Here is a 21,998-nt window from a genome sequence, read left to right as displayed (position 1 = left end):
TGCCACGAAACTATGGCTACCATGCATTAAATTTAAAATTCCGATATAAAAAATTCCGATATATTATCTCGATTGGCCGGCCGTCCCCACTAATCTGCAAATGGTAGCTTGCCACGTTACGACGTGCTCTTCCGGAATGGATTTCACGCGGAGCCAAACGCTGCGGCCGACCGGGGGCAAAGCTGATATAACCATTCCTAATACCCGCTCGTTGATTGCTCTATCCTCTATCTTCTTTATGATTGGTACGTTAATGTGGTGCCACAAATCAACCCACACTTCCTCCAATCGTAAGGCAGGTAGCCAATCACGGCGATCGCGCGACTAATAATAGAAATAGTGCTGAAAGGAAGGTTTGGATGGTAATTGTCCGAAATATAAGGGCTGTTTGGTGTCGGTGGGGAGCAGGCCAAAATACAAAAAGAAATAAAAGAAGGGCAAAAACGCAAGAAAGAGACTAGAAATCGACCCCCCGGGGGGGGTGTTTGGGGTCTTCCCGACCTCTCCTTATTTTTTCCCCCTTTCCTCTCCTCTCTCCGTATTTTCGCCCCTCGCTCGAGCTCGGCCTCTTGATCCTTCCCTCTCCGATTCCGCAACCTCCCCGCTCCCAACGTAAGTATTTCCTCTTCGATCTCTCTCTCGATATGGTTTCATTTTCGATCGGATTCCGCGTCTTTCTTCAGATCTGTTCGTTTCCTTGAATTATTTCTGTGCTTAGGATCGCTGGTGTGCGATTGATCTTGAAATTTTGTCTCGATTTTCTCCGCATCGCGACGATATGCAGGTGAATTTATATGATTTCTCTGATGGATCTTTAGGGTTTCTGTATTTTGCGGTTACTTTGTGTGCATGCATGGAGAGATTTTAACCGGTTCAGGATTTTGTCAGATTATAAAATTGAATTAGTTTGTTTGTCAATTCTTCTTGATTTTAGGCTTTTATTTGCTTTTTCCCCTAAAATAATCTAATTGGGTGATCGAGGCGAGGAGATTGGGGTTGTTAGTACCCACGATTGGGTCGGCTAGAGGGAATATTTGTACTTGGGAACGGATTTTGTTGTGTATTTGCTGATCTGTCAGTATCAAAAAGCAAAGTTTATGCTGCTATTATGTTTGTTTCCTTATCGACGACAAATTGTGCCTGCTGATTTGTTTGCTTCATTATTATCGGTCTGAAACCTTCATTTGTCTGAAGCGCGACAATGAGTGACGATGGAGAAAGGACTTGCCCTCTGTGCGCAGAGGAGATGGATCTTACTGACCAACAGTTGAAGCCTTGCAAATGTGGCTATGAGGTGCGAGTCCCTTACATGCAAAAAGCATTAAACTTTCAGAGATGATCTATCTTGTTTAAATATATGCATTGCTGTTGATATAAAATATTTTAGGTTTGATGTCTCATCTTGCATTTTCTTTTATGCATAGATTTGTATTTGGTGTTGGCATCATATAATTGAGATGGCCGAGAAAGAAGACACCGAGGCTCGGTGTCCAGCATGCCGTACACCTTATGATAAAGACAGAGTCCTTAAAGTGGCTGCTGCCAATTCTGAGAGGTTAATCATTGTGTTATAATTCTGCTACTTTCTGCTTTCATTAATCCAATCAATTTATTCTTTGTTTTATATATCATACCAAGAGTTCACATGAAATTTCTCTTCCCTTGGGGCCAGGATAATAGCTGAGATGTATTCTGAGAAAAAGCAAAAGTCTCAAAGAGCAAAGACCAAGATATCTGCAGAAGCTATGAAGCATCTTAGCAGTGTCAGAGTGATGCAAAAAAATCTTGTATACATAACTGGATTACCGACCAGCTTATGTGATGAAAGTGTATGGACTTTGACATTTACTGCACCAAGATTAATATCCTATATCTGTACACATGACATTTTTAATAGGTAGCCATGTTTCTGCATCAGATTCTTGAGCGCAAAGAATACTTTGGTCAGTATGGGAAAGTTCTAAAGGTTTCAATTTCTCGTCCTGCTGGAACATCTTTCCAGAAAACAAGTAACAGCGCATTTGGCGTGTAAGTCTCTTTGCACCGGTTCACTATGTTGTCCTCTTGGTTAAGGTGTGAAGACATGTTTTTTTTTCTTCACCACAAATTCATGTATAGAAGAGAAAATTATATTCTATAAGCATTTTTATCACCAAGAATCTAAATTTTGATTATGCTGGTTCTTCAGTTGACCTTTTCTTTTTAAACAAAGGCTAAACTTTCTCACACACACACACTCTCTCTCTCTCTCTCTCTCACACACACACACACACACACACACGCACGCACGCACGCACAATCATGTCAGTGACTTGCTTAGACTTGACTTTCTAAACCTTTTCAAGTCCTATAGTGGAAAATGTCTTTCTCATATGTTTCCTTGTTTAGTGATCTATGATGGTGTATTTGCATTTTGGTGTTTTATGATCTAAATGACATCGTCATCCTCCTAGATGCCTACTTTGTTATTTTCCCTGATGTTTTGATTGATATTACAGTTTGATGACTAAATTTTCGCAGAATTTAGTATTAGATTGTGATGAGTCGGTAATTCGCCCTCTTTAAATTACTCTTGACATATAAACTTACCTTATCTTTATTAAGGTTTTCCTTCTGAAGTTACTTTTACTTTGGTACTTCCGGTGCAATGTGTCCTAGGCATCATTCTCATGCCTAGCGGCCTATGTTTTGGATGGCCCCTTGATTGATGGTTGCCTTTTGCAGAACAGTTGACACAGTATTGTAATTTAGACATTTTGTCTCCAATATATATATATATATATATATATACACTTAATAAATCTTTTCAGAAGTGCTGCATTTTATGAAGTATTAGATGAGTTCACTTAGCTTTGCTGAAGTGCAAACCAAGCAAATAATTTCTATGTTAGACTATAGGAAATGAGATTACAATTCGTCTTCGATAGAATTTTGTGAGACAACTGTAAGGTCATTTATACTTTATAGATCATAATGTTGGGCAGCTGAGAAAAAAAACTCATAAAAGTTAGTGTGGCTAAGATGAGGATGATAAATTGAATGTGTGGAGCCAGTAAAAAATGATAAAAGAAGTTACATTTATTAATAATTAGGTGTCTTCTCCCATCAAAGTTGTAATGGGGGAAACTGTTTAAGATGCATTATGATTAGTTGTGTTAAGATAGGCAGTTTGAAGATCTAGCAAGAATTTCACTGCAAACAATAAAAGAAGATTTTATAACTCTTACTTTGACTAGTGATGTTGCTTTTCTTAGTGTTCAACATCAGGTAAAAATCTATATAAACATCCTCAAATAGTTGTGGCATTACAGCTTTTTGCAGTAGCTGTTATCGAATGGCCATTCATGTGGTCTAAGCTTCACTGTTAGTTTGCTTGTTTTGTTGGACAAACTGGGACATGTCTTAGCTTTGGCTTGCCAGCATTTGCTCTTCATGCTTTCTCCTGTCTAGAGGATATTTAAATGTTACACGACTTTTGTTGGACAGGTATATTACATATGCCAAAGATGAGGAAGCTGTTCGATGTATACAAGCTGTACATAACTTTGTGTTAGAAGGTAAATCCTTGAGGTAAGCACATAACTAAAATTCTCTTTTTGTAGACTTGTGCATATTATCGTATTAAGATGCTATGACACTGGTTTCCGTCAGGGCATGTTATGGTACCACAAAGTATTGCCGTGCATGGTTAAGAAATATGGTAAGTAGAGTTGCTTAATTGTGCCCTTCTGTGTTGTTACTTGTTAAAAGTTCTGCTAATACAAGGTTTTCCATCTATTAGACTTGCATGGATAATTTTTTTTGTTTCATTTCCATTCTGAGTTGTGTTTTTTATTCAGACTTGCAGCAATCCCGATTGTCTATATTTGCATGACATAGGTAGCCAGGAGGATAGCTTCACTAAAGATGAGATAATTTCTGCTTATACAAGGTATTTTTTTCCCCACACTTTTTGCATGTACGGTGATTTTTTGACTTGTTAGTATGACCCTTACATTGCAGCTACATGTTAGAAGTGCAATCATATTGGTTGTGAGTCCATCTAGAACCTTTTTTCAGATACTAAATTATTGAGCTGCAAATTGTCAGTATTATTAATGTTTGTCCTGCAAACAATTCCAGATGTGGAGGTTACTATTGCTGCCTTGATGGCACAAAAATTTTAATGTCATGAGTAATTAGGCCATTTTAAACTGGCAAACTTGCTGCCATAATAAATTAATGCATAATTTTTATCTAACATGCTTAGTGGGCACAAGCTTGAAATGCTATATCATCATTGAGTCAGCCTACCTTTGTGGAATATTGTAGTGTATTTACAAGTGCTAGGTTCCAAAAGGCACGAAGGTCCTAAAACTCCTAAGGCGCTCGGTGCTTGCCTAGGTGCTCGTCGAGCAAAGCAAGGTGCTCCCAAATATTAAAATTAAAAATATATATTATAATTGATAAATATGATAATAGGAATAAAAATGACATCAAATTGAAATCATATAAAGTACGAAATTACATTGTCTAAATTCTAATAACAAGAATGTCAAAAGTTGCGATGTTCCTACCCAATAATATACTGTTCTGTTATGTCCTAACTCCTAATAGTGCACCCACCTCAAGCTGGTGCAGGAAATAGAAATAGGAAATAGGAGATCATTAAAGGTGTTGGAAATTAACAAAGTTGTTGCTGACTTGTTGTTATCTATAAAAGGAGAAAGAGAGAAAATGGAAAAGTAATCGGCGAAAGGATATGGAGGAAAGTGGCACTCAGCAGCGAAACAAAGCTACAAACAATGACGACGGACAAAACTGTAAGCAACGACACACGATATTGCAGTAGTAGATGAAGCTATAAACGGTGGCAAACGAAGCTTCAGCGACTAACGAAACTGGGGACAGTGTAGTCAAAGGCGCCAAGGTGTCAAAACACTTGAGGCACTGGGCGCTTGCAAATATTAAAATTTTTAAAAATATATGATTAAGAAGAAATGTGATCACTGTAGTAAAATGAGGAATTACATTTTTTCTATATCACTTTATCTTTCAGATATCACCACTAAAATATTAACTTACATTCATTTAAAATACCAAAGTACTATATTGTTTAAATCTAATAATAAAAATGACAAAACAAGAGAAGATTACTATTAAAAATCCAATAAATTCCCTTAAGAAAGTCAATGATCATCAAGTTTGTAGACTATAGAACATTATTAATAATGATTAATATGATTACAAGAGAAAGAAAAAAGAGGGAAGAAGAGGAAGAAGGGGGGCATGTTGTTGATTATTGGTTGGGAGGGGAGGGGAAGATGTAGAGAGAAGGCAATGAGGGGTGTAGCTGTTGGGGAGGAGGGGGAGGCAGAGGGGCTATTGGGGTCGGAGTAGGAGGATAGAGAGGTCGTCGTAGTAGGATGGAGAGGTCGTCGTAGTAGGATGGAGATGGGGGCTGTCGGGATCTAAGGAGTTGGGAGGATGGTTGTCAGGGTTCGTCGGGGGGCAATGGTGGAAATGAAGGAGGCCAAGGTGAGGACAGTGGTGGGCAGTGCTGGGGTAGGAGGGAGAAGGGAGCTGTCGGGGAGAAGGCAAGGGGCGATGGAGGAGAGGGTGAGGATAGCAGGAAGAGAGGAGCTGTCGGAGAGGGGAAAGAGAAACATATAGAGTTCTTGTGAGAAGAAGACATCATGGAGATCTGCCTTATACACGGAAGTTGCTTGTCGGAGGCTACCTTAGGGGGTGACAGCAAAGGAGGAAGAGGAGAGAGAGGGGAAGAGCTCGGTAGAGGAAGACGATGTCGTTGTCGTCGTTCACTAGAGACGAAGACGAAGTTGTTGCTGTCACCATTCATTGGAGAGGAAGACAAAGTTGTCGCCATTGTTCATTAGAGAGGAAGACGTTGTCATCACAATTAAGTTTCCAAAGGGGGTAGGGCCTCGTGTGTGTGGGGTGGGTGGGAGTTAAGATATCTAGTTTGATCGAACCAGAACCAAGGAACTAATACATTTAAGCTCTACCCATGCTTCAATTAAAGGCGCCTGCTTGGACCTCTTGCCAGACACTCAAGCCTCGCTTCGCCTGGGTGCTTAGGGGAGCGCCCCTTGACTTCCCTGGTTGTAGATGGCAGTGGGTGAAGATGCATATGGTAGCAAGCGTAGCGCTAGGGTTTCGTTGAGTTCCTTTCACTAGGGTTCGAGGGGGAAGGGGGGATTTGAGGGAAGTAAGTTGAATCAAGTTGGTTTGGTTGAGCCAACTTAGTCGCCTATGATTGAATGCAGATTGAACAGCCCAAGATTGGCTTGGGCATACGCCCGAGTCGCCTAGTGCCTGAGCTGAGGTGTGCGCCTAAGTGGTGCCTCCTTCAATCGCTCGCCCAAATCAGCAATGAGGCGCTTGAGTCTCGCCTTGCTTGAGCGCCTGAGCACCTGAGCACCTTTTGAAACTCTGTTGTAGAGAATAATATACCCGAAGAAAATATGATTCCAAGTGCCTTGCTTGGGCGAGGCGAGATCCAAATGCCTTTTGAAAACTCTAACGTAGAGAAGAATATAAATTAAGAAAATACGATTCCAAGTGCCTCCTATGATACATATGCAGAAATGGAGCACCTTTCAAGTGAGGCTATAAGAAAATGCTAAGAAAGAAGCAGAAACCATACAAGTATCAAGTAAAACATGGGAGATAGCTTGTTTTGTTGTATTTGCATGATATCATTTACTTCAACATGAAGTAATATGCACCATTTAACTCAATTGAGTATGCAATGGCGAGCCATGTTTTTGGATTTTACAGTTTTAGGATATATAGTTTCTGATGGCATAATCCATATTCATTAATTATTTTTATATTGTATTTTAAGATTTTCTCCTGCATACTATATAATACTAATTGTATGTTTTCTGTATGGTCCTTTTACTGCATAATCTTAAAATTATGATATAACAAAAAATATGTTGTTCCAAAAGTTTATATAGGTCATCCCAATGCATAAGGCTTTTTCTAATAGGGAAACTGAAGGTCCTGGTACACAACGATGCAAGTAGTTGTTTCTATGACTTGAATTATTGTTATGGACCTGGACTCCGCTACTGAATTCCTTGAAATCATCCCTTCTGTTAAGTAATCATTCCTCTTGTTGATTGGCGTCGTGCACCGTCCTCAACTGTCCATCTTCTTCACTCTACTCCCTTCCACTCTCTCTCTCTCTCTCTCTCTCTCTCTCTCTCTCTCTCTCTCTCTCTCCCAGACCCTCCCTCCGTCTCTCTCTCATCTACATCTCACTTTCAGTGAGAGCCACAAATTTTAAGATATTAAAATACCTTTTCCCTCCCTCTTGCAGCGTCTTTTTACCGGAGAAATAGTGGAAGCCATGACCAGCACAGTCACCACAGTTTTCTTTCCTCTTATCCCTGTCTTCATTTCTTTGTTGACCATCATAGAAACATGGAATCAGCAAGAATTCGTTGATTCCTGTATGGGGCATCCAATTCTTAGAGGTTCTGCTGGTTTTGCTTGGATTTTAATGATCTACATAAATAAATGATGATGTTGAATCATCCATGGCCTATCCTGACCTGAATTGACCGATCCAGCAAATCATTGATTATATCTGATGAGCTTTGTCTTGAACTTGTAAAAGAAATGTTTGGCATGTCTTGGTTGAACCAAAAGTAACTTGATAGACCAATTGTTTTAACATAGGAAGTTTGAAATTTTTGTTTATTTAAATTACAAATTATCCGAAGGGTTATTGTGTTTAGATTTCCGTTTATATGAGAAATAATATTTTGGATTAATGTAAATTGTCATCCTGACTAATGCAACAAGATAATTACTTCATAATATGCAAGATAGAGTTCTTTATGGGTTTCCACTTTGGCATAGTTTGTTCCAGCCAGATCCATGCATGAAGTTTCAGTGACTAAATAAATGATCTATTGACCTAGTAACTAATATATAGTCAAGCTCAAGTTATTGTTGATTGGCCAATAAATTATGCCTTAATAAGTGAGAACATTGTGTCATCTCTAGCCTGTGCATGCCAGATGTGACATTAATGCTAAGCTGCAGTATATTTCGCGTGTTAACCACCAAGTGATGTCCGTGGACTTGCTTTCATGCCATTTGTTCTCAATACTTTATCCAAGTAACCTAATAGTTCAAAGCTCGTATATAATGTATTTCAGCCAGTGTGATTCAAGTAAAGTTTAGTCCTAAATTGTTGAAGTGGACTATGCAAGTCATATGTTCAGATGTGGACCCATCTGGGTGCCATGATGGATGCATCTTAACACTTGTTCATTGTCTAAGCTAGGTATATATGTGAATTAAACCTTGTGTACTTCAGACCATCTTGCAGCAGATGACAAAGCAATTATTTTCTATTGTTTTTCCCGTTTGAGTAAAAATAATGTTTATTACTTATGGCACATTATTTTCTGCTCATATACTTGGTCTTTTGTAAGTTCACTTGCACTCCTGAATTTGTTTCGTATATGGTACCACAGGAGTAGGGTTCCACAAATTGCTTCGAGCAATTCTCAACGTCGTTCAGGAAATGTTTTACCCTCACCAATGGATGACTTGAACAACAATGGAACAGTCTTGGACAAGCATCCAGTCAAGAGTGCCTGTAATGTAAGTCAAGTTCTTTTGGGGCATAGGCATGCGTTTTTATAGGATTAGCCACTTTAAGTGAAGTTATTTGCATTATGTTTTGTTATGATTAGGTCTCATTCACTCTCTTTGTTGACCGAGATATATTTTTATGCAGAGTGCCTCAAGTCTAGTCAAAGGTTTACCTCTTAATACGGGTGCTGGGAAGTCCAATGCATTACCAGCCGCTGCTTCATGGTATGTTTCTTTTAATGCCCTGTATTGGCAAAGGTCATTTTTGCTAATATTTCAATTATTTACAGGGGACTTCGTGGTTCAAATTGCCGGCTTTTGGCTTCAAGTGTACAGTACTCTCAAACTCATGCCAAACAGAAAGTAGAGACTATCAACAATTCATCTTTACATTCTTTATTGTCGAGAAGTCCAAAGCATTCTTCGGCGCAGCATGATGGATTACTTATGACATCAAAGATACCTGAAAGCAAGGAAGCTGTTGGTGCCATATCTGGTCCATTGGAACCTTTACAACTTGGTACTTTGGCAGATTTACAACTGACTCTATCACCAGAGACAATCGTCAATGATGATTCTTCTTTAAGACCTTCATCAAATGATGACCTGACGCTGGCAGGCAGCACCAAATATCTTCATCGGAATGGTCAAAACAGGTTGTCTCAGAGATAAGCGATACTTCCCATGTTTCATCAGGTTCCTTATCTAGCTCTCCAGCTGTAGCACTTGAAGAAAAGGAAAGAGACATTGCTTTAAATTGTATTGACATGAAGCCAAGAAATACCATTATTTCTAAAAACCATGTTAGACAATTTAGCAACTCTGGTCCTGATAGAGTTATCCATGATTCTACTGTTGTTAATGGTGAGGTGCAGAGCATGGGTTCAGGATTTTCTTCAGTTAATATAGACGGCCATGATATGGAGAATCAGTTAGATATTGACCAGCATCAAACCTTATCCTCTGATCTCTGCTCAAGTGAGAGGTCCAGAAGTCGAGATTTAGATTCAGCCCCAGTTGCATTGAGCACAAATGAATTAACTGATTGGAATTCTAAGCGCTCAAAACAACAATTGATCTCCTTTATTGATGGGAAGGAAGATTCTGTGAAAGTGCATAACAATCAGTCTGTACCTTGTCTAAGTCCCCAAGATACTAATACAAATCATGCAAGTTCTACCTCCTGCAGTGATGGACTCGGAAGTAAACAACACCAATTTATTGATAGTTCATTGGACATGGATAGAAAGCAGGTCACCATGTGTTCCTTAGGTGACAAAGAATCTGCAGTTCACAATGGACATAGAGAGGATGACATAAGCTCCAACTCTTTTAGCAGGAGCGATTTGAGTTGTCCTGGGTTCAACTGCATGGAAGAAAATATGAGAACTGGTGGTGACAACAATTCTAGTGTAGATAAAATGGGCGAGAGCAACATAATTTCGAACATATTGTCACTAGATTTCAATCCATGGGATGATTCATTATCCTCCTCTGACAGTTTGGTTAAGCTGCTTGGTGAAAAGGAGGAACAAGATGGGTCTTTTAAGCTATCAAATTCATGGAAATCACTAACCAGTAACCAGTCCAGATTTTCTTTTGCCAGGCAAGAAAGTCAAGCAAGTCTTTTAGAACCTCATGTTGGAGAAATTGATAATGCTCAGAGACTTCACTCCTTATCACAGGATTCATACAAAGATAGTTTTCATAACAGACTTCAATTCAATGATTCTGACGGTTCTTATGTTATTACCAGTGGTGACACCTTGTCTGATAGGACTACTAGTAAGTATTTCCTGCTTGTTTTATACATCTCTGAAGCTATGTTTTTGAAATATTTGACGCAATAATCTGATGTATTTACTGGTCCTCTGTCAATCTATTTCTTTGTCATGTTTATGCTCTTTTTGCTTCTGCTTTGTGTATAACAGGTCTAATAATAATTTTGCTCGCTTATTTGTGTTTTTAATTGTCTGCCACAATTGAATCTCTATCCATTGATATGACTGTTCTCTTGATGGTTAAGAGGCTTCTATCCAATGGTATTATTGCCATGCCTGAAAGGTATTATCAACAAGCAACATGCTGCTAAGCTAGAAGATGATAAATCCTCACCAATACCTTTTAACTCTTTTTTTTCTTTTAATTAATACATTGATCAAAGTTCACACAACCCAGATAGGGGATAGAATGGTTCAGTGTGATCTGATCTGGGATGAAAAATTGCCAAATTGGATCGATTGAAATATATACTACAATAAATAAACAGCAGAAAGGGTAAATTGGTAAAATGACAGTTTAGAATTATATATGCCTAAAGATTCTTAATGAAAAAGATGAAAAAGAAAAATATATTAAAGATAGATATGATATGTAACCTAGTGGACGGGGGCTTCATTAACGCAAGGTTTAGAGAGGGTCAATGTATGCTCTCAGAAACATATAAAAGTAAATAATTCCAAAATATAGATAATAGTTCATTAAGAAAAAATATATATATTATGTACTTATATTAAAATAAATGTTGATCAATGTTTTATAAATATGTTATCGCAATAAAGAACTATTAGATATATGACAGAGAAGAGACCCAAAACTTACCTGCCTACAACTATGGAGATAGTGACGAGCCGTATTGTTGCCACGATACTTCTAATCACCTTACGAGTTAAACAATTATGCAGTGCAATGATGGTAAAGAAAAGGATTTTCTTTGAAGAAAACACACGATTTGAGACTACTCTGTGCTTCCATGACGTTTTCTTAAGAGTCTAAGAGCTAAACCCTCACCTTCCTTTTCCTTCTTCCTCAATCCTTTCCAACAAACTATTGACATGGCAACAGGTGGTGAATGATTCTGCAGATGGTGATCAAAACAGCTAAGAGCATCTTGTTTACTTAATTAATTATCTCACCTTATTGTACAATCATTGTGTTCGTTGCCCCCTCTACCCCTTGGAGCAAATCAGTTCATTGCTTCTCTGTTTCAGTATAATTGCTAACATTTAATGTGCAAGTCTTTGCATTTTGTGTCTCCTATGCTTTTAGCTCTATATATTTAAAATCCTACTTTTTATTCGAAGGTGTCTCGAAGGCTAAGATAACAGCTCCACCTGGATTCTCAGCTCCAAGCAGAGCTCCACCCCCAGGGTTTTCTATACCAGACAGATTTAACCAGGCATATGAGGGCTACACAGGTTTGTACTTATATTGTCAGGTGCGTGCTGCATGCATGATTGATACTTGTTTTGCTGACTTATTTCCCCTTGCAGAAAAACATATGCTTGGCTGTTCTTCAGGTGGAAATAATTATCAATCAGATTTGATTGGAAATTCATGTGATGTGGAGTTTATAGATCCAGCAATATTGGCTATTGGCAAGGGCCGGATACATCTTGGACCAAATAATTCAGCATTTGGGTTGAAATCTTCATTTCCTGAACAGATTTGCACCTCTAGTAGCGATCCAAGGCTTCATCTAATGATGCAGCAATCTGTTTCTTCTAATCAGAACATGAGGATACCAGATCAAATGGGAGAAAGATTCTTGCCATTAAATGATGCATATATTGCATCTCAATTTTTAGCAAAAAGCCATTCCAGTGTATCTCCATTTTCACAGTTGTCATACCAGCAACTGAGAAATTCACCTTTTCCTAATAACCAGTGGGATGCCTGTAACAGTTACAACGGTATACGGACTGGCAATGATATAGGCATGAGTGAAATCTTCAGAAACGAGAGATTTGGGCTTAATGACTACTACACAAGCACTCATGAAAACAAGTTCCACATACCGAGTACAGGTGATCTATACAATCGTGCATTTGGAATGTAATGCTGATCTGTTGCTGCGCAGCTTTGACCTCCTTTGTTAAGGGCACCTCTGACCATGGATGACAGCTGATTCCTTGAAGCAGATTTTTTCCAAAAATTTTCTGAGAGCTTGATATTTGGCCAATTTCCATCAACAGGTATAAACATTTCTTCTTAATCTGCCAATGAACTTTAGGGAATGCTACTTGGTGAAGGGTGCTAAAAAAATATATCTAGAAATCTGCAACATTGTCAAATATCAGGTGTGCCATGCCATTTGGATTCCTGGGAAATCTTTAGAAGTGCATAGAATCTTTAATAAATTTCCGAGCTATAAAGATGTTTTGTACCTTTCATATATCGCATGCCAATTGGACGGTCAAGCTCCTTTTGTAGAGGAAAACATTTGCCATGGATTTGCATGTTCATTGTCTTGCTTTCATTTATTAGTGTTTGAGATTGTCTAGCTGCCTTTTTGCTGGACGATTGTATCTGATGGTAGTAATAACTAATTTGTTTGTTAGGTGTTGTTTAACATGTAATAACTAACTACTAATTACTCAATGAGAGGGAGTGTGCGTATACTTGTGATGTTATGAAGTATAGGAAGATCATCAAGGTTAGCTGTGTCAGTTGCTTGGCAATGTAAAATTAAGTACATGCCTGGTGTCGAGTTTATTGCATTAATGATGTGTCGGGGACCTGGGAATTTGGTTCTCATTTCTGTCACTGTTGATATTTGCGAAGTGGCCTGTCATGGATGCGACTTAACATTAAAACATCTGGAATCACCAATGGTTGTTGCATTCAAACTGACTAGTGTCTGCTTAAGCTTGTATAACTTATTTAGGTGGTCCCCATTTTTTTTTTGTCTGTGTTCCTGCTTTCCTTTATTTATAAAACTTATCTAGCTTGGGTATCTGGCATTTTCTTTTTAAAATTTAGTTTGTGTTGCAAGGATTAGTATTATATGGCTAAGTCGCTAAGTGATTTGTTGTATTTATCCTGTTAAACTTATTAGCATATTTATCCTTTCAAAATTTGAAAAATTTATACATGGCATCTATGATAAGTTAACCAATAACTTAATTCCAATATCTATTGTAAGTAAACTGTTTATTGAAACTCTAATTTACATTAATGCCTTCTAATTGATGTTTTGGGTGCTTTTATATTTTTCTTTAAAAAATATTTTTAAAATCAAAGAAGCTAGTTTTAACCATGGTTAGCAATGGTTAATCTAGGTTTTATGGATGGATGCTAAGGACAGGAACACATGAAGAGATTCTTTTAATATATAGGGGGATATACATGCTACATTAAGATTTGTAAGCATGTTTAAAGCTTTGAAGGATATGTATAAAACCCCTTATACTCTACACTGTGATGATGTCTTATATGTTTTCAGTGTTAAATCGTGTTTTGATTGATGTTTTTGGTCATGTTGCAGGGAGGGATACATTGGTTTCATTGTGCCCTAAATCCTGATGCTTGTGTTCTCGAGGGAGAAGGCATACGGAGTGCTGTCATCTTGATGTGTCTCGTTAAATTTTCCAGGTCATGATAAATACTGCTGCTTATGCGTGGAATTGTTCTGAAACTTCGACTCTACATTGAAAAACTTCCATGTAAATATATGTATTTTATTTAAATTGGTGTATACCATTTAATGCCCAAAGTGATTGTATAGTTGAAATCGTGGTTGGCATATGGGATATGTCTTCTCGGCGACATTGTCTCATCGTCGGTTCGAATTTTCGCTTTGTCTTTGCACGCGTAAGTCCGGAATTTTCGTTTGTGACGTGAAGGGGTGAGATAGCTACATTCGGAGTATGATGGAAGATAAAAGAGAGCGCTGACAACGGAGGGTGATGACAATCCTCATGCGGGCGACGACAATCACATTTTAAGTGTTGAACTATTAAAAATTATTTTTGGGCTAACTGTAGATTATATTTTATAGATAGATATTCTTTAGCATTTTATTGTTAGGTTTAAAAAAAATTATATTTATTTATTCTAACATTGTTGGTTTTATCAACATGTCCATCCAAGATGTCAAATATTTCGTGGCTTGCCACATCTACAAGGTCACTTATGTCATTTACCACTCTTTCGAAGTTGGCTATTCGTCTTCGGCGCAGGTCCACAATAGGATTGCCCCTTTTGCGCTTCTTGCGATCCTAATCCTTCTGCGTTCTCTTCACACTTCGTGGCCTCATCCTCCAGCTCTTACATCTCCACCTTCGAGTCCACAATGATGCCTCAAGTGAAGAAGCCTACAGATCCTCGGTAAATAGCTATGAAGCGTCAGTGTGGGGTGGTTGAGGAGAGGGTAGAGGCCATCCCGCTAGGCAAGAGCTAGAGGATCGGATTGCAAAGCGATGTCATTCTACATCTACATCGATGTTGCTCCGTGTCTGCATTGGCGACAATGCATACGCTGAGTGGTATCGCTCTATGTCGTCCTCTTCCTCCAATCTCTTTGCCTCAACTCTTATCACCACTCTTCTTCCTCATCCATAATAGCGACCTGTAGCCCCCAACGATATCTTTGTCTACTACCACCATAAACGGAATTTGGACATTGAACTTATTTTTTTTGCTCATTATTTTTGTGCTTCCATCGGTAAAACAAATAATGTTATGATAAAAGGACTAGATATTTCACTTTGGAATTCTAATATAAAATTTTTAATTATAAAGATTAAAATGCTAAAGAGGTCAAATTATAAGGAGTAATATATAATTAGTCTAATTATTCTATGTAGTTATGACATACTTTTATCCATTAATTTTGTGTTACTATAGGATATATGGTGTGAATAATTTACAATCTCTTTTTTATTATTAATAATTTCATTTTATTTTTTTAGTATTTTTAAATATCTCTGGACGAAAATATCATCTTTCTCTCTCTCTCTCTCTCTCTCTCTCTCTCTCTCACTTCTTCCTACTCTTACTTCACTTCTTCTTGTTCCTTCGAGGGGACGGCGAGGACGAAGTGCAGCGACGACGGTGAGCGGAGGGGTGATGAGTAGCGTCGCCTGATTACACCTGCCGGGAGGGGAGTCAATAGCAAAGGGCTATGGGGTGAAGAAAGGGGGAAAATTTGAGGTGGAAATTGGGCCGCCGCCTTCTCCCTTCCTTGCACTCTTCTTTTTCTTCACACGTCATCGGAAGACGGTGCAATTCATCTCTATGCTCCCATGTTGACTTGGGGTGGAGGACAAGTGAGCTTCCGTTTTGTTGCAGTGAGAACGCGCAGAAAACCTTAAGAGGGCGGGCGCTCGGGAACATAACAGCAGCGCCGCCAAAGGCCTGCTTAAGAATCTTGTTGGCCGCAACAATTATCCACGCCGGCACCGCCAGATGCAAGACTTCAACAACCTCGGACAGCCCAGGCACACGGACATGACGAGCATTCCATCGAATAGCAGCTGGTAAGCATACCATTGACAAAAAATCCTGCAGGCGATGGTACTCGCGCGAAAAGAGCTTCGGTAACGACGGCCATGGGTGCCGGTGGATCTCGCCGTCTTCGTTCCGATGCAATAAGCGGGGTGATCTGGGGGATCGAGAGACCGGAGGGGCAACGCTTGGCGTACGCGCGATGGCGGTTCCGCAGGACCCGACGCAGACGTCGTGCATTTGGCGACTCATATACTGTCATTACTATATAACGAACGAACTCATCAAAATTTTATTGGATATGTTTTATATTTAAAATATTTGTCTAATGGTCAGTGGTGATTTACAAATCCATTTATTTGGGTTCGAAATCCTATTTAATATATTTTGATACCCAGAATATTGTTGATTTGAAGATGATTTACCGGACCTATTCATCAAATATTGAACGTTTGAAATCTTGTCTAATATAATCTATACCTAAAATATCGATCAGATTACTAACCCAGTTCGCAAACCTCAATTCATCAAAGGTTATCAGATCACCACAAGTTCTTGTGAAGAAAAAAAAAAGAAAAAAAAGAGAGTGTAACATCATATATAATCATGCTAATTACATATTACCTATTATAATTAGTGACCTTTTGCATTCCAATATTTATATTTTAAAAAGTTATATTTACATTTTTCATTCCAATATTTATATTTTAAAAAGTTATATTTGTAACTATATAGTAACGAAAGTGAAACATTTAAGTCCATTTACGACATCAATTTTACCAATGAAAACATGAAAATATTGGGCAAATCTTAGGCTCGACTCGAAGCTGGGGTCGTTGGAGCTCTTGTCGATCCCCCTGCTACTACGTTAATTTCAGCACCACCTCTTGCCAAGCAACCCTTTCGTCACCTGCTCTACATTGCTTTGCCTCTGCATCAATGCTAATAAAGTTATTGAGCGATAACTATGTCAGCATCGACGTAGATGGTAGTGGCCACCACAATGTCTACGGCAAAGATAGTGGCTGCCTCGTAGTTGACTCATTGGCAGATCTCATCCTCAACCCTAAGTTGGGGTCATCGGAGCTCCTATCGCTCCTCTCATTGTCATACTAGTTCTGACACCACCTCTTGCCGAACAACCATTTCGCTGCTCACCCCATGCCGCTTTGTATTTGCACCGATACCGCTTTGATAATTATAGGAATATAAATATAATTTTTTATACTTTGATAACTATAGGAATATAAATATAATTTTTAAAAATGTAAGGATCAGAAATAACTAACTATGAGTAATGAGTAATTAGCCTTATATAATTCAGAGTGTTGATTTGAATGCTACACCGCATCTGATACGACTCGCATGCAATTTCTAGGATGCCCCGACGCCATGTGCTGTACGGCTGATGCTACGATGAGCACTATCGACATGGTTGTCACCATTTCCATTGCTTCAAGTTCATCATATTAGTCTGAGCGCCACGTTGCTTAGTCGTCCGCAACGCAGTACTAATACATAGTAACTGTTTGGATCGCGTGGTTGGATGCTTCTGATTCCAATTCCCGGAGGAGGAGGAGAGAATCCCAGCGAGTGCTTGCTCTCCTAGTGGGCGTTCTAATCTCATGCACACACACACATATATATATATATATATATATATATATATATATATATATATATATATATATATATATATATATATATATATATATATATATATATATATATATATATATATCAAGTGGCCAAGTGGGCACTTCATTATAGGACCGTGGAATCAGTCAATGCACCCCAAACGAAGTAACATGTGCAATTGTTGGCTGCTTAGCCATTTTTTAGAGAGAGAGAGAGAGAGAGAGTGCATGGTGCCATGGTTTAGCATCACATTAGCCATTCCATAACCTTCTATAAGCTAAGCACATGGATTGGAAAGCATAAAAAAGAATTGGGTCTTTCTATATATTTTAAACACATCATGGTTTCATGATACAGCGACATCGAACAATATTATATATCTCTTTCTCACACATCTCATCAGAATCTTTGAACTTCTTATGATGGATGTGAGATTAAATCTTATTCTCTCCCCTATTTAAAGACTAGAGGTCAATGCTCACATGTATTTATATATATATATATATATATATATATATATATATATATATATATATATATATATATATATATATATATATATATATATATATATATATATATATATAGTTCAGCTCATGTCATGATATAAATGATACGAGGATTTATATTCGAGCCAAATTGATTCCACTATTATTTAGGCTCGTACTATTGTTTGAGTTTGTTCATGTCATTGCTTAATTTGATGGATGAAAGCTAATACATCATCAACAACATCTCTTTCTTTTTGTCCATATATGATTTGTTTCTACCTACAAGACAATTTCATACTACATAATAAAAGAATGATCATTAAATATCGTTTCTAGTTTTTCCGTAAATCCATAGGCTAATGCATCATCAATTCATTCATGATATGAAACACAAGTGATGACTTCGTAGGTGACTCCACACAACTTCCATTTTCCTGTCCACCACACCAACATCTCCATGAAACAAGAGAGCTAAGAACTATAGAATAATATTAATAATACACTGTAAATATTGATCCGATTGATAATATACCAAACTCATTTATCAAAAGTTAAAGATTCAAAATTTAAAAGATAGTTCAGGGAAAAAAGAAAAGAAAAGAAAAAAAAAACATCTCTCAAGGTTAAGTTGGCTAAATAGACACATTGGGAGGTCTCCTCCTCCGGACACTGAACAAGGAAAAGAGACAGCTTTTCCTGCTGAGAAATCCTCCAAGCTAATACAACAAAAGCTACAAGTTAGAATCCCCCCCGAAGAAAAATCTAAGACACAGGGATGGTGTAGATTTGAGCATGACAAATCCACCCCCTCCTTCCTATATGCTCTCTCTGCCTCTCAAGTTGCGTATGGAGAAGTGTCCCTTCTGAAATGTCAGCTTCTTCTACCTATAATATATCCCCGTCATCTGTTTCTCTTTCTCTCTCGTCATAACTCTTCTACAGTGTCAGTCTCCTCTTGTTAGGTTTAGAGAAGAGCCTTGCTGCTCTCTTCTTTCTCTTGGTTAAGGCTCCTTTTCTGCCCTCCTGCCACCTGATCTCTGTCCCATGCTTCCAGATCTAAAAGAACAAGAAACCTATCCTCTCTGAAGACGCATGGAACTTGGCATTGGGTGCAACACCATCAAATCCTAATCTTGCTGCTGCTGCTACTATCTGGACACATGTACGACTATCTCTGGAAACGGATGGAGAACGACCACGGTGACCTCGGCGACATAGTCCGAGCAGGCGGCCGAATCGGGCCACGGAACATGGAGATCGAGCCGGCCGTCGAGCGGGAGCTTCCTACCGAGCCCGTTGCCTTTCGCACCAGAACCGAAAGCCCTACCGACAGCTTCGGCCATCCTTTGGTCGATCTCCGTGACTCTCTACTCGGTCGGAACACAGGTACGGAGTTCTTGGATGGGGCAGAAGCGATGCTGGCGCCGTCCAAGATGGCCATGGAGAGCAGCAGCGACCCTGGAGGAGGTGGGAGGTTTATCTTAGCTCAGAAGGTACTATCAGGCAAGCAGGAGGTCGAGATATCCTGCAGTATCTTCTCGAGCAAGCCTTCCCTGTCCTCACCCGGGGAGATGTTGCAGTTGAGCGGCGGCTCCACAGCCGGCCCAATGGATCACGGCGATGATGTACAGATCTGGTCTCCTCGGAGTAGTCAAGAGATCAAACGCAGGTTCGAGATCCACAAGTACTCATCTAGCCTTCCTGTCATGGGCGAGATCTAACATCTTAAGCATTTCTTTCCTTCTTTGGTAGGTAAGTTATATGAGTCTTGATTTTGTCTTCGGAAGATCTATTCAAAATCTTGGTGTCGATCATCTTATGGATTTGCTCCCCAGAATCTTTCTAGTCTTCCGGTAGTAGGTGAGCACATTCAGACTAGGTTAGTGGATTTTGATGGAAATGCGAGGAGCTTTCTTGTTTGAACTGACCGATTGAAGAGCTGATGGAAATCTAAGGATCCGAGCCATCAGAAGGAGATGGTCTCTTTTCCTCTTTTGTAGCACCACCCGCAGATCAAGTGGTACAGATCTTGGCTAAAAAGAGTTAACATAGACAAACACCTACAGATTCCCAGGAAACTCTTCATGTCTCATCGTAGCATGCAAGCACAATATTTCCCCCTTCATTCTGGAAAAACATGATCATCCTGTGTCTTTCGTCTCCTGGAGCTCAACATTAACTATTAGGATTTCCTTTTCTTTCTTCCTGTGTGTGCGATTGTGCTCGGAGTTAACTAGACTTGTTTATGTCACAGAAAAAGCCAGGCAAAGAAGGTGGTGTGTGTTCCAGCGCCGGTGGCTCCCAGCAGCCGGCCGAGCAGCGAGGCTGTTCCATCCGATCTATGGGCTTGGAGGAAGTATGGTCAGAAACCGATCAAGGGTTCTCCTTATCCAAGGTAAATTCTTTTCATCATTATATATGTGCACAAATGTTTTGATTCCTTTGCTAATTGCAAAGGCACATTTCGTTACTTGGTAAAGCCACATTACTTGCTCACTGCATAAAGAAAGAATAAGGTGTCGTAGTTAGCGAAGAACAAGGAGAAGCTGCTTCTATCATTTGATACGATGTTAAGTAATATAAGGTATGATGCTTCTTCACGAGGGAGCACTGACCATTTTGGCTCTTCCTTCGGACCAGTAGCTACGTAAAACCTAATATGAATACACGTGAACTAAAAGATCGATTTCAACTAGTTGACTTTCTGAATTTGTACATAAACAAACGTTGTCTCATCTCTCAGCAAACACCAAGTATTAGGTTGTTCTTCTTCCTTTTCCGGCTTGTGTTGAACATCTATAATGCTGAATGCGAATTGTTATTGCCCCCTCCGTTGCTTGTGTTGAAGCAGCAGTCTTTTTGAACTCAGAAAGAGGTAAGGATTTAGTCTTCATCTTATCGATCACCATCGTGATCAAGTATGATAAGAATACTGTAATCTCTTAACGAGTACTCGGAGCTTTTTTCCTTGTAAAAGCTGCTGAATTCCATGAGCATATATATCAGGGGCTATTACAGATGTAGCAGTTCAAAAGGATGCTCGGCGAGGAAGCAAGTGGAGCGCAGCCGGACTGATCCTAACATATTGGTCATCACCTACACATCCGAGCACAACCACCCGTGGCCTACACAACGCAATGCGCTTGCCGGAACCGCAAGATCGCATCCATCCAAGAATGGCCCCAAGTGCTCCAGCGATCAGGGTGTTCTAAAGTCGCGCACAGCTCCGAAGGAGGACCCCATGGAACGTCTGGTGAAGCATGAAGTTGCTGAGATGGAGAAGGCAATCGAACCAGCTGCTGAGGACGACGAATTCCACCAAAGCCACACGCGGATGCTCCCGGAAGAGGACCAGCCGGACGACTTCTTCGAAGATCTGTCGGAGTTGGAGACGGACCCCTTGAGCCTCATCTTCTCCTCCGAGGGATTCATGGAAAGTAAGCCGGATGAAGAGAGGGCGAACAAGGCCTTGGACCCGTTCAGCACGTTTGACTGGGCAGGCAGCTCGTGAAAGGAAAGAAAATGACTATCATAACAGGATCTTATATCAGCAAAGACCTCAGCAGGAGAAAGACGATAGAGAATAAGGAGCCATTCTTGATCCTACACGGTTCAAGCCCCGAACCTTTTCATGAACTCACAAGGTTGATTGAACATGGCAGCGTGAGGATGACTCTGTTGTGTTTCCTACACATGGTTTTAGTTGTTTAACCGAACAGTCTAGAGATCAGGATTGTAGAAGAAGAAGAGGAGGGGTTGTCATTACCCGCAAGTTTGGGATGTGACAGAAAGCTGATGAGCAACAGAAGCTAGAAACAGTTGCGCCAAGTACAGATGCGCTTGACGTGACCGAGGATGTCGAGATAAAATATATGAATGGCTTTTCTCCTTTCACTCCTCTCTCTTTCCCTCTCTTTCTCGGCCACGGCTTTTCCCAAGTGCGCTAAATAGTTCACCTCTGCTGAGAACAGTAGTCCAGGTTGCTCGAGTACGAACGCCTGGACACAAAGAAGAAGAGCTCGAGGA

The 21,998-nt window shown here is 39.5% G+C and overlaps 1 protein-coding gene and 1 non-coding gene across 2 annotated transcripts; both read left to right on the top strand.

Annotated features, from left to right (window-relative positions):
• Positions 1-477: 477 nt before the first annotated feature.
• LOC103996814 (uncharacterized) lies at positions 478-14,142 on the top strand. Its single transcript, XR_010479029.1, has 14 exons — positions 478-612; positions 1,195-1,294; positions 1,425-1,555; positions 1,673-1,829; positions 1,919-2,028; positions 3,487-3,570; positions 3,652-3,700; positions 3,840-3,931; positions 8,496-8,625; positions 8,762-8,841; positions 8,907-10,401; positions 11,700-11,813; positions 11,889-12,590; positions 13,883-14,142. It is a non-coding gene; the product is annotated as an uncharacterized LOC103996814 (transcript).
• A 4,245-nt stretch (positions 14,143-18,387) lies between these two features.
• Positions 18,388-21,866, top strand: LOC135592406 (probable WRKY transcription factor 14). The gene is made up of 3 exons (XM_065081830.1): positions 18,388-19,656; positions 20,227-20,367; positions 20,979-21,866. The coding sequence occupies exons 1-3, from the start codon at positions 19,133-19,135 to the stop codon at positions 21,481-21,483; spliced, it is 1,170 nt and encodes a 389-aa protein (XP_064937902.1). The 5' UTR covers positions 18,388-19,132; the 3' UTR covers positions 21,484-21,866.
• The last annotated feature ends 132 nt before the right edge of the window (positions 21,867-21,998 follow it).

The sequence above is a fragment of the Musa acuminata genome, chromosome BXJ1-9 (genome assembly GCF_036884655.1).
Source record: "Musa acuminata AAA Group cultivar baxijiao chromosome BXJ1-9, Cavendish_Baxijiao_AAA, whole genome shotgun sequence".
Lineage (NCBI taxonomy): Eukaryota > Viridiplantae > Streptophyta > Magnoliopsida > Zingiberales > Musaceae > Musa > Musa acuminata.
The sequence above is the reverse complement of the archived record's forward strand: the minus strand, read 5'-3'. Positions and strand labels throughout refer to the sequence as shown.

Coding starts and splice junctions, on each gene's coding strand:
- LOC135592406 (XM_065081830.1), top strand. CDS start 19,133: ATGTACGACTATCTCTGGAAACGGATGGAGAACGACCACGGTGACCTC. Junction 19,657..20,226: donor CGCAGGTTCGAGATCCACAA/GTACTCATCTAG, acceptor TTTATGTCACAG/AAAAAGCCAGGCAAAGAAGG. Junction 20,368..20,978: donor AAGGGTTCTCCTTATCCAAG/GTAAATTCTTTT, acceptor CATATATATCAG/GGGCTATTACAGATGTAGCA.